General features: G+C 35.0%; 1 protein-coding gene across 1 annotated transcript; it reads left to right on the plus strand.

The window, feature by feature from the left end:
* Window positions 1-142: 142 nt before the first annotated feature.
* On the plus strand, window positions 143-3,186 carry LOC104161201 (metal-response element-binding transcription factor 2-like; the record flags this gene model as incomplete). Its single annotated transcript, XM_009699543.1, has 3 exons — window positions 143-201; window positions 378-482; window positions 2,556-3,186. Coding segments are annotated over 3 exons (519 nt in total), but the record flags the coding sequence as incomplete, so codon positions are not given.
* Between the last annotated feature and the right edge of the window lie 10,369 nt (window positions 3,187-13,555).

Here is a 13,555-nt window from a genome sequence, read left to right on the forward strand (position 1 = left end):
TCTAACTGGATTATCATTTTTGAAGAAAAACATACCCAGTTAATCTGAATCATTATATTCCCCCATTCACCCTCAAACAAAATCGATACATTAATTAGAACTTAATTTGAAGAACTTTTTTTTCTTTTTCTCCCCTCCTTAGGATAATGAACCAGTTCCAGTGATAGAGAACCCAGCCTTGGAGTTGCCCTGCACTGTTGGGTAAATTAAAAAAAAAAAAAAGGGGATTTAAAAAAACCCCAAAAAACAACAAACCCCTGTAAAACATTACAATACTATGCCATTTATCTGTTATCTGTTTACTTCTGAAATGTCAGCTCAGTTTTTAATACAAGATTATTTTCGTTACATGGCAACCCTGTTATCTTGCATATCAGGAAATCTGATGGAACTGCACATTCATCTAATACCTCAGATGTGGAATCCACAGGTGCTGCCAGTATGAAAGAAACTACCTCATCTAGCATTTCCAGACATTATAGGTAAAGATTAAGATTTGCAATATATTTATTGTAATAAAATTTTTTTGGGGGGGGAGGGGGGCAGAAAACTTCAATACTTCATCCTTAATAAATAGTTGCAGAGATCCTGCAGGAGATATCTTGCCAAAGCATGACATGTAATTGTTTCTTAAAACCTGAGGTTCTGTTGTACTTCCAGTCAATTCTGAACTCTTTGGCTAACTTCCATGAAATCTGATCGAGGTAGTTCAAAAAAAATTACAGTCTAACAAGATTCATGAAGATAAACACTTGGATTGGACAGACCCAAACCAGCACCCCACGCTTACAGAAAGGCAGACAATTTTCTAATCATCTGCGGCCTAGTCATTGCTAGTGCTATTTTGTTGTTTGTTTGTTTTTTTTTGTTGAAGCTTTGGCAAAACAAAGGCTAAAAGATAAGGTAGGAGGTTGTTTTAAGGTATGAGGCAGCCGTAGTGGATGTGAAATAGATGTAAGGGTATTGCAGAACTGGTGGGAGAATAAATAGGGAAGAACTGAGGATATTGCAAAGGGGTGTAACATTGAGGATGTTGTAATTCACTAGGATTTGGGGTAATAAGCAACTAAGACTAGGAGCAGAGCTATAAATTGCATGGGGAAATCTAAAGAAATAGGACAAAAGAAAGGTAGTCTTTATTAGTTCTGCTCACAACACACAGGGTGAGGTTTTTTTTGTGCTCGCTAACTACTGTTCTTTGATGTAAAATATGTAGTTAAATTACATTTACTGAAAAGCATTAAACTCCATTAAACACTTCTTGAGCTTAGTTTTCTAATAAAGGCCATAAAAAAGCTGATGTGTACCCTGAATTAATTTTAGCAGCTTTTGTTTTTGTAGGTTTGTGTATTCATATTAAAGAATAGTACGTATGCTGTGATTTTTCTACAGTCAATAGAGCATGAAAAATTTTTGGCCTAGTCTTCATAAATAAATTATTAACCACAATTGACTTTTCTGCAAATAAATTATTACTTGAACTTTTCTCTCTCTCAAGTTCAACAAACATAAATTTCTCTTCTATTGAGGTACATGGATCCTCAGTCTACTTATTTTGTCTCCTTTCTTTCTGGTTCATGCTATCGAGTGCTTTCATAAGTAATTGTGTGCATTACTGCTACAAATAGTCTGTCTTCAAAAACTCATGTTTAACTTCTGAAATTGTTACCTAAGGACTTAAGTCACTGTTTTGTATTTCTGCCCTTTATTCCATACTTGTTTTTAATGTTAAAAAGATGTTACATAGGAGTCTGGAACATTAAAGTTTGCATACAAAATTTAGGACTTCATCAAACATGTTTTAGGATGTGCAAATTATAGATACAGGTTCTTTACATAAGGATTTATAGCTTAGACAATTTTAATACTTGGATGATGGTTTGTTCTTAGATAACGTCAGAAGCTTCTTTTTTCATTGCCAGATAAAAATTTGTGTGAATTTTGGATATACATATTTTTCTGGCCGTGTATAGTAAGTCTTTAGAAAGTCATGTGTACTATAGACAGTAGTGACGTAGAATAGATTTTACAATATCTTATTGCATATTTCAGAGTTTTAATTTATTGAGATAAATTCAGCTTGAAAAAAACCGTATGCGTAAATTCATTTTTATTTACAGTCTTAACTAACATCAAGTCTCAAACTCTTTTATAGTATAACTTTTGTAATTGAGGCCTACCTGTGTCAAAAAGTTGCATTTTTAATTTGAAAATTTAAGCACGTTTGGTGCAGACTTCTCTGAAGACAGGGTTTTTTAAAATTTGCTTAACAGTGGGATTAAGCTGTATTAAAATAGTACTCTTAATATATCTAGGAATAAGTTAATATTGTTTGGCTAACCTTTCTGACATTTTGTTAAATTAGTACATTTTTCCTTATGTAAATAATCTTTATTTTGCAAGTGCTGTATTTATAGTCATCTGTCTGTATGCAACAAGTATTTTTATCAGTGAAAAACAGAACAAAGAAGTTATGAGTTGCATGGAAATAACTGATGATAAAGCATACATTTTTAATAAGTTCCTTGAAATTAATGCTGCTTTTTTTTTAATAGTTTATCTGACTCGAGAAAAAGGACTCGTACAGGAAGAACTTGGCCTGCTGCAATACCACATTTGAGAAGAAGAGGTCGCTTTCCACGAAAAGCACTCCAGACTCAAAATTCAGAAATTGTAAAAGATGATGAGAGCAAGGAAGATTACCAGTATGATGAACTCAATACAGAGATACTTAACAACTTAGCAGATCAGGAGTTACAGCTCAATCATCTAAAGAACTCAATTACTAGTTATTTTGGTGCAGCAGGTAGAATAGCTTGTGGGGAAAAATACCGTGTTTTGGCTCGTCGGGTGACACTTGATGGAAAGGTGCAGTATCTTGTGGAGTGGGAAGGAGCAACTGCATCTTGACTGTAGGACTGAACATTATGTTCACTGCACTGTCATCTGTAAGTACAGTTCATAATGCAGAGCCACGAGAGAAACGTGTTTTTAAATGTGTTTCTAAAAACAAAACAAAACCAGCTTAGCCTTAATGTGTAATTGTTATCATTACAGCTCTTGTGATAAAGACTTATCTTTTTAAAATCTGATCTGAAACTTAAATTTTTTTAATCTGAACATTGTTAGATTGTTTTAGGTTGGGATATTTTGGGTTACAATTGCTTAAAAATGTGCATGGTGTTTTTAAAAAAAAAAAGACATTTTCTAGAGAACATTCCATGGATACAGTTATTGTGATTTAGAGAAAATACTATGTAGATAGCACAAATCTTTGAAAAATTTTGGTTTGTTTTCTTACCCAAATGTTTGCAGAAATGTATTTCTATTTCAATACTTTCTAGATTTCATAAGTGCAGTGTATATAATGCCTACTGAAGACTGTAAAATACTGAAGTTTTCTTTCAAACAGTGTAAAAAAAAAAAAAGAAATATATTGAGCCTGTAAATTGCTCTGTGACCAGACTTCATTGTTGTCTTAATATATTCTTTGTGTGTGTGCGTGTGTGCATGTGTGTGTGTATATACATACGTATATATGCACACACATACTTGTGCGTGTATATATATGTGTGATTGTGACCTATGCAATACAAATTATGGGATTGGGCAGCTTCTGAGAATACATCCCATAATTCTTTTTTCAGGAATAGTTGCCAGTATTTACACAGCAGCATTTCTTCTCAGGCTTATTGGGTGCTGTTGCTTTCTATGTACTAAGGAAAAGTGTCAAACCAGTGCAGCGTGTTCTGGCAATGGGTGCAGTCATTGATGTTCATATGCTCGCTCTAGGTAATACATCGAATTATTTTCCATGTGAATTAACTGTTAAAAATAATGCAGGATCCAAACATTTTGAAATTAACTCTTCTAGAAATAACGATTTGAAAGTTATTGTGGCACTCTGATTGTAAATTTTGTGTCCCAGTTATTAACTAAGTTGACAGGAGTCACACACAAGATTCCTATGTATCTGTAGAAACAGTCATATTTTGATAAATGTAGTATGAACAAAGTATATTATTGCACAGGGTCAACAAACAGTTTGTTGCCATTTGAAGTAACATTACTGATTTTATTACAACATTACCTCTTTTGTTTTTATAAAATGTACCAAGTTTTAAATTTATAAGTTTATTTTACTTGTTTTTAAAAAAAAAGTAAAAAAAAAAAATCTCTTGCCAGTATTAGATGTTTTTTCTTTGTCTGCTACTTTTGAGGGAGTTTTAGCCAAAGAGTAAACAGAAGAATAGTTTTACTTCGGTGGTTATTCCCTGTACTGCATAAGGTTAGTTTTCTTACATGCTTGCAGTTTACCACCAAAATAAAATTATGTAACATTTTACAAATGACAGTAAAGTGTACTACCTGGGTTATTACTTATTTATTCCATTGCTTGATTATTTGACTTTTTCTGCTTGTCTTGAACATCTTGAAAAGGTGGTGTGGGTTTGTGGGTTTCTCTTTTTTTTTTTTTTTTTTTCTTTTTTGTTTTGTGCCCCTGCTCCCATCACCTTATAACCAAAGGAAGCAGAGAAAGCTTTTTATCCTGTGCTTGGTTTATGGCTGGCCAGGTAATACTAGCTTTATAAAAATGCTAATTAAAACCTGCCACTTCTGTTTACCTTCACTAAAATGTGTGGGTTTTTTCTCACACCCTCAGCTATTAAGTTAATGTTGCCTTGCCTATAGCTGCAATATTTTGATAACACAGCAACTTCATGTTAATTTTTGAATGTTTATATCTTGGGACAATGCAAAATGTAAAGCCTTTGTAACCTTACTCACACCATCTGTAACTGTCTTTATTGTTTTACTTTATCCAAGTCCTTTAATTCTAACTGAACACCAGCAGTACTTTTCGTAAAGTTTCATTTAAAGATAAGTATTGGAATGTACTTGGGGACTTTAGTCGGGGGGGGAGAAAAAATATTTGTCAAACTGTCCATAGACTTAACTATTGTGAATGTCATTTCATTTTATGGTGGTTGACTTGACTCTGATGTTCAGTTTGTATTTTTGGAATTGCTTTTTTCTTAGAATTAAAAGACCAACATTAAATGTGTGTATTTTTTGAGAGAGAAGAATGAGTTTTGATTCTGTATTCTTGTGCAGTACATACTTGGTGGCATCCTCCCATCCATTGTTTCTCTGTCTCTAGGTTTCCTGTTACTGTCCTGCACTTAGAGACACTTGCCGTGCACATAGACATTGACTAGTGTTCCAGCTATGCTTGAGGGTGCTTTGTTACAATGTGACATGTACTGGAAAATGCTGCAATAGTGCTGCTGAAGATACAGCTAGAGTAGTAGTTAAAGCACACCTACAAATGCCTTTCACTTTATTTGAATTTCATTGTATGTAGTAATGGAGTGTCTAAAATACAAAAGTTGCTGTACATAACAATTTCATTTTGGCATGACTTGATCATTGTATGTATGCATGTGTGTAAATATATGTAATTCAGCTTTGTTGTGGTCACTGATTTAGAACCATTTCTATGTGTATTGGATTTAATATTTTTCCCTTATATATTATTTGTATTACAGTAGTACTTAAGTCAGTGAAGCCTCTACTGTGGCCATTCTAAAAATGTAGGCATCACTTGAACAAGACAGCAAAGAAATAATGGCACGTTACTGGTCAGAGTTGTAAAATAATATAGCAAACTACTTGTCAAATCACTGTTCTCAACAGAAACATCAAGAGGAATTTTGAATAAAAACTATGCTTTTCTATGCATAACAGGCATTTTGAGTGAGATTACAAAGGAATTTTGAAAAATCTGAGCAATATGTGAAATGAAGGTTAATATTTTGATTTAAGACGAAGACAGAAATAAACCAAAAAAGGCTTTGAAGGTGAAGACAAGCAGAGTGTTGTCTAGGGAGTGTGGGGGGTAAGGTAAGTGGATAAACAGAAAAATGGTCATGTCTTTGGAACATCCTACAAAAGTGATCTTTGGTGTTATATTTCTAAAAGGAATTTGGTGAATTGAGATGGAACATGCCAAGGCTGGAGGTGGAGGAATAGTCAGAACACAGTGATAAGGATGAACTGAACAGGAGCATCAGTTCTGTGCACAGAGGGAGGAGGATGAATCTTGCAACTGCTATGCAGGTAACATTTTCACATCTGCCTGAATGAAAAGTAACACTGCAGTGATGGGTATGATGGCAGAAAATGATATTTTCTAGAGATGGAGAAAAGGGTTTAGGATGGCGAGTTGTGTTTGGTCGATGCTGAACTTAAGCGGATGGCTAAACACCCACATGGAGGTGTCAGATCTACTGAGATCGTAGTTTGGTCACAAAAACATAATAATGTATGAAGAAAAAAAATCTGACTTGTGAACCTAAAGTTTGTAGAAAAGTTGATTTCTTTTTTTGTAAATTGGATCATCTATAACTGAGGTATAAAGAAGAGAAAGACAGGGAAAAGAGACTCCTTTGGAGTCTGTGAAGAAAGTTGAAAGGGGAATGACGATCTTCTAGAAAAGATTGTTCAGCAACAATGAAACAAGATTTCTTGTTGTCACGATGTCTTTGTTTTGCATTTCTGAATCATTTAATGTTCCTCTCGGCTAGCTCATATCTGCTATTTTTTTAATCAGATTTTTTAATATTCTGGCATTGAGATCCATATACCATAACATCAACAGTTGTTCACATTTTCATTGATACCAAAATACTTTGCCTTGCAGATACTCGTTTTTCAAATACACCTGTAGCTCATAGAGTTCTCCTCATATCATCTTTCTCCTAATCTGTTCACTGATACTATTTCACGAATGTGTATTTCTTTTTCACTTTTTCCAATTTATGTTTTTTAGCTTCTGAATTTGACAGTATTCTGTTCTGTTGCCATTATTAGCTATTTTCTGTTTGGCATCGATTGACTTCCATGTGGTTTTGGTTTCCTAGTGTTCTATTTACTTAACGTCCAGTGTGATAACATTAACTTGCAATCTTGACGTCTTCAGTCTTAGTCTAATAAGCTCATTTGCTTCAAAACCTGATTTACAGCAAGAAGATGATAAATAGTTCTATCTTGCTCTAAATTAAGTTTGTTATTCTGTAAGCACCATTTCAAAGTACTTGATTTGTGCCCTGGCATTCCCTAATGAATAATCACAAATGTGTTGCTATTACTGCATTCACTCATGTCATCCAACGTGATAGTTACTTCTTTGCTATGTACATGTTTCTCTCTCATGAACATTACTCTCGTTGCCCGTGTTGCGTTTTTCCCCTGCTTGCTCTAACTTGGTATTCATAACTTCACAAATTGGTTGCATGATAGTAGAGACTGGAAAGCACTAAGATAGTAAAATCCTAGAGATGATCAACAATGGTTGGAAATTCAGGGAAAGGGAAATAATGAACAATTGGAAAGGTTTTCAGGCTATAAGGTAGAACTATGAATTGATCAAGATAACAATGCAGAGATTCTTGGTTAGGGAATGATGCTTTTTGTACAAAATCCACATTCAGAACTGTCCTTTCTGACAAATGGACTAGGAAGGCTAACTGGCTTGTTGCAGAAAAGTATGTATATATAAATATATGTAATATGTATACTTATGTGTAGATATACACAAGTCTGAGAAATACAATGAGAACGTGAATATTTAATTACAATGGGAATTTATTATTTTTAAAGAAGTCTTTAACTGGGCTGTGAAATACTTATTAATAAGACAGCCTTTGGACTGTAAAAAAAAAAAAAAAAAGCAAGCTAATTCAGTCCTTGCCTTCTTTCTTCCCAAGCTTTTTTTCTCTGCTTCTGGAAATGAGCCCAGGTATGATAGGTGCTCACCTGCCCCACAGTCATTCAGAGGCAAGTGCTGAAGCTTTAGAATGGGAACTCCTACTTTGGCCACTTGGTGCCTAAGCCTGCTTCCTTCTTCTAAGTCTTGTGGTGTCATCTTGTGGGAGAGAAGTGACTGGGAAGAATGATTTTAGGAGAGGCAGCGTAAGTGAATAATGGCTGAGGCATGCTCAGGGCTTTGGAGGCGAGGTGGTAGGGTCTGGTTCTGCCTTTTTCCTGTCTCTCCAGAGAATGTAATCAAGAGTCTTCTCTTTAACTGTTTGGGACTGGGATTGATTGGACTGTCAGAAGCTTTTCATATGGACAGTCATGAGTATCTTTGACTTGACTTTGATTCTTACCACTCGCTGAAATCCTCCAGCATAATAGAAAAATGACCTTAATTACACAGGTAATGTCAGGTCCTTTAACATAATCTTGAAATAAAGATTCAGACTATAGAGATATGCTCTTAGAACTCCTCTTGGCGACTCTATGCCTTTGTTATGCACCTGTATTCTAATTTGGCAGGTAGCAGATGGAGGCTGAAGAAGGGTATCTTGTTTCCAGAAACTTGGTAGACACTAAGGGAAGAAAGAGACTTGTGTGCTGTGTGGGTTCTAAGACTTACTAAGTGTCCTCAACTGTAGCGATTGATAGCGTGAAAGGAGATGGTGTAATTCAGATGCTTCTGGTGAAAGTTCAGCAGTGTAGGTGTGTTTACGATTAAATTATTATTATTTTAGCACTATCTTTACCTGTAATAAAAATCAAGAGTTACCTTAAGTAAATTGTTAGTTCTGAAAACAAAATCATACCATAAGGTATATAGCTTTTGATCTTCTCTGCAATAATTTACAAATCTGGTGCTAGCATTCCTCCTGTATGAATAGTGAGTTTCTGTGACAGGGTACTACTACTGGAGCAGGGGGAAAGCATGGAAAAGGAAGGGCTTAACATAAACCATTTCTCAGCCATAATAAGAGTTGTATGTCTCCTGTCTGCACTAAAAGTTGGTAAGTTTTAAAATGAAAGAGTCTCAAAGAGAATTGATCTTTGAAAATAGGGAAGGCACAGGAACTGTTAAAGACAACAGATGAAGCTCAATCTAGTTAGTTCTAGGCTGTCTTAATTAACTGTTGGGGATAATGAGTCTTCAGGACAGATTGCCATGTAAATATTTATTTTAAAAATACTCAGGAAAGAAAAAATAATTTCTGTGGCTAGTTGAATAAAATTTTTAATGAGGTAGTCTTAACCACCATACCACATGGTTGTGGACTCTGAGGATAGTGCTGCAACCTAACAAATGAGCTGAATTAAGGAAGTGCTGCACTGCTGAGTACGTGAGGTGCAACAGACTTGTACCAGTCTGAGGTACAAGAGTGTTGTGCTGTACATAGGAAAAAGTTAAGGCATAAGGTGTTGTTTCTCATGGTGTGCATTTTGAGAGACTAGGAAAGGGAACTCTTGCATGCATTTCTGATGTCTTTGTCCAAAATGGCTTTTGATAGTTTTCACTGTGCATGTACCTCTTCAAGTCAAACCACTGTTCATTCTACCATTAATTGCCCGATCTGGCAACATAACGTTGTACCTTAGTATTTTATGATATCTACTTCATCGATTCAAAACAGTGCAAAAAGGAAGTTCCTGTTTCATTATTTGAACAATGTGGTTAGCAGCCTTCCGGACAGGCCCAGGTTTCTAAGCAGTCTTATGAAATGGTAAACAAACTCAGATTTGTCATGTGTATTACTTGATTAAGCTGAAAAAACTGCACCAAAATCTTGAGCTTTTAGTCTCAGGATCTTGCATATTCTTTTATGAATAACGTGAAATTATTACATATTAATAACTAGTAGTGATTTGTATTATGGGATTCTTAATTGCAACAGTTTTATATTCTGTGATACTACTTGCCTGTTTTCCTTCTATTTTTCCCTAGGTGTTTATTTTTAATATGTTGACTATACCTAATCAGAAATGAAAATACTTATATTGTGAAATAAATTGTTTCTTTAGAGGAGGAGAATATAAGAACTCATCAGATGTCAGTTGATGTTTACTGCTGAAAAATGTTTGGTTTTTTAATTCTTCTCATAGTTTCATGTGACTTTATGTACTGCTGTTAACTGGAAACACACAGACATGCACACAAGTTAGAAGAATGATTCAAGACAAAGTACCTTCTGTAGACTCCTTCTTAAAAAGGGCTTGTTAAGACAGGTAGCCAGCCATTGGGTTAGAGCAGTAAAGAGTTCCTTGAGTTCAAGTGTCAATTTGCTGCAAAATCCAATAATTGGTTCCTTGGGATATTTCCTTTTTTTTTTTTTTGAGGTGAGAAACTTGGGACTTGGTTTAGTTACTAACAAGTAACACTCAGCTAAACAAACTGTTTCCCAAAGTCACAGGTGCTGATTTAATACCAAGCTATCTTGACTTAGGCTGGCCTGAGAGTCTTACTGTCTCTTGCTTTGAACACAAAACTTTACTAATCTCAGTAGTATTATTGACCTCTATAATTTTGCACAAGACAGTGCAATTCTTCCTAGAATTGCTCCTAACCTAACTGGAAGCTATGCTGTTCTGTCTGTGTGTAATAAACTGCAGGTACAATATGGAATATAATTATTAATTAACATGCAAATATTGGGGGGAAAAAACTCCACCTGCCTCATACCTGACAGCAGAAAATACATTTAGTTTTGAAATTACAGAGAACAGCTGTTGGTGTCATTTGGATCTGACACCTATGTAAATCTTAAGTTACTTGCATTGATAAAGTTGATTTTTGGGTTACAGTAAGAACAGAATTTGAACACTGCATGAGGAAGAAATCAAAAAGCTCCATTATTAAAAACAAAGTTCTCACTAGCTTAGCATCCTTGATCTTTTGTAGCATTCATAGGTAAAGCATTCTTCCTTCATTATAAAATGAAGAACACAAACACAGTTTAAACTTCATTTATTGAAAATCTCAGTTTTGCATAATTTTACTCAACATCTGCAAGTCCTAAAACATTTAATTCTGAATAAAAAGTCCATTAAGAAAAAATTCTAATTTATATTCTCCTTTGTAAATTTTATACAATCAAAAGCAATCTCCAAATGAAATTTTATTTAGCTGCAAGTTTAAATGCCACATCCTTCACTGATGATAAACATACTCCAGCTGCCAAAGTCAAAGCAGCTACCTTTATAGTTATTCCCTGTTTTGTTTTCTATAATGAAACTTGAACGGGGAGAAAATAAGTCAGAGCTCTTAGTTGCAATATAGTAATTTCTTCCATGATGAAGAAATGAAGTCTGCTGACAATTGTTGCGTTATTTTCCTTCTACCAGAAACTGCTATTTGTAATTGGAGAAACCGCTGCAGTTCAGTCTTGTCTTTGATCAGAGAAGTCTGCATTTGTTAGCAGCTTAAGCTAGTACACCACAGTTTTGCCACTGGATGTATAACCACTGTCAGAGAGGCACGGCAGAGCAGCTGGGGAACCTAATCCCTTGAGGTGCCCTTGGAAAACTTGGAAGAGCTCAGCTGTTGGAGGTCTAAGCTGAAATTTAGAATCTAGTAGCTTTGATATAAGAGGTAGATGTCCTAGTCATAACTTCACAGAGCTTGTTCAGCATTTTGCAGATGGTTTGTAGCATCACACTCATGGTGATGCAAGTGAAGATAGATCTGCTCTTCCAGCAAAAGGGGCAGAGCCCTAAGAATCTTATTTGCCTGTCCTGAAGGGACCTGATCAAAACCTTGGAAGTTGACTTCAGTGGGCTTTGGCTCATGCCCCGATGTAGATACGTGGTATATTGGTACTCAGAGATGTACAGGGAAATGGCAGAAAAATATTATTTGCCACTCTAGCAGAAAGATTTAATTTTTCCTAGTCTTTGTCCTGATCATAGAAATAAGTGTTCTAATTGCAAGCAGTATAGAATAGAAAGCATCATGTGGAAAAAGAACATAGGTGGAACCCTAAAGGGAAACAATCTTACTTTGGACACAGCTTTGCAGAAACAAAAAGTAGCTCAACAGCCTTTGGAGCCCTCTCTAAAAGTTCTGTAAGGAATAATACTTTTGCCTATAAAAACTATTTAGAAATATTATTGCTAGGTCCCATTGTCTGAAGCTGAAGTGCTGTTTCTATGTACTGTAGCCCTTGCTAGCATCTGCTTCATTTGAACGAAGTGTTTCTTCATGCATCTGTTGACCCTGTTTTATCTCCATAAAATAATTTTTAACCACAGAAAGTCTCCCAGTTGCAATTCTGCTGTTCCGACCCAACAACAGGCACAACACCAATACATACACTTTTTAAAACCACTTTTTAAAAAAGTGGTTTTTAAGTGGTTTTTTTAAAAACACTTTTGTGATTAAATGTAGTTTAACACATTTATACTGGAAATTTCAGTGACTTGGCACACTGTAAAAATGATGTAACTTTGAACTATTAAAAAAAGTTAATTCTCACACACCAGAGGTTTTGGCAAAAATTCTCCATACCCTCGCTACACTGTTAAAAGCCGCTTCATCTAGAAATTACAAATTACTGATTTAAGGATAGCTTTGCCTTAGTTAAGTGATATTACATATTCAGTTGATCCTAGAATTTGAAGCCTGTACGTATTGCTCATGTAATTCATGCCTTACTCATATAAATAGCTAGATACAGAAACATTGCCCATATGAAATGGGTATACTTACACAGCTAAAAGACTTGTGAGAGTGAGCAAAGAGGGAAAGTTTAGGTGAAGAGCTTTGGTTTTTCATGTGTATGTAAGCCACCCTAGTAACTGCTACATTACTCATAGATGTAGTAGACAAAAACTAATAAAAACAAATTGGCAAATAAGAGGGATTTTGAGACTACAAAAATTAATGTTCATGTTTTCACATACTGTGACACCCCCCCTTTATTAAAAGGAAAGAATAGTATGAGAAATGACTTCTTGAAAATTATCTACTACATGAGGTAACAGTAACTAAGAGTTCACAAACCATACTTCAAGATGTGTTTGCATTTGTTTGTATATCATATAGTCACTTGTCTCTTGAATCTCATGTAAGAGCTGAAAAGGAAAACAGAATTGTAGAACTACAGGACAGAAAGATTTATGAACAGGAATTGCACCTACTTTCTCCAATTCTTTTCAACATTGACTCAATTTCACATTGATGGTGCTTTTTTAAAGTGCTGATGTTAGTCATCTGTATATTAAAAAGAGTTCTCATTTTGTTCTCACTATGTTAGCCCAGTGTTTCTCCGTGATGCTGTACAAAAGCTGAGGATTTTTAAGAACATGTAACTTTGAAGATATAGGACAGTAACTACAGACTATCCCTGTGGACCCCCCGCATCCTGTAAACACTTAGGCACATATGTAAATTCACTCAATGTTTAACAGCAAATAAACTAATGTCTAAGTTAACATTTAAAGTTGTATGTGAACATGAAAAAAATGACAGTATTACATTACTTTGTATATGCACCAAGCATCCTGTGCACTATGAATAAGTTAGTCATTAACGATCATTATCAAATGCTACAAGTACAAAAAAAATGGAAGAGCTTGGGGCAAGGCATTCTGTTCATGTTAAAAAACCTAAATCATCCAAACAACCAAAAAAAGCCGCAAAAACAAGACCGCAACCGAAAAACAACCAAAAAGCCCAACCTGAATTGAAAACCTGATGTCCACTGCCCGTTCAAAAGAATCTGGAAAGGTCATCTTTTTCCTTTTT

The sequence above is a fragment of the Cariama cristata genome, unplaced genomic scaffold, assembly GCF_000690535.1.
Source record: "Cariama cristata isolate BGI_N322 unplaced genomic scaffold, ASM69053v1 scaffold40450, whole genome shotgun sequence".
Taxonomy (NCBI): domain Eukaryota; kingdom Metazoa; phylum Chordata; class Aves; order Cariamiformes; family Cariamidae; genus Cariama; species Cariama cristata.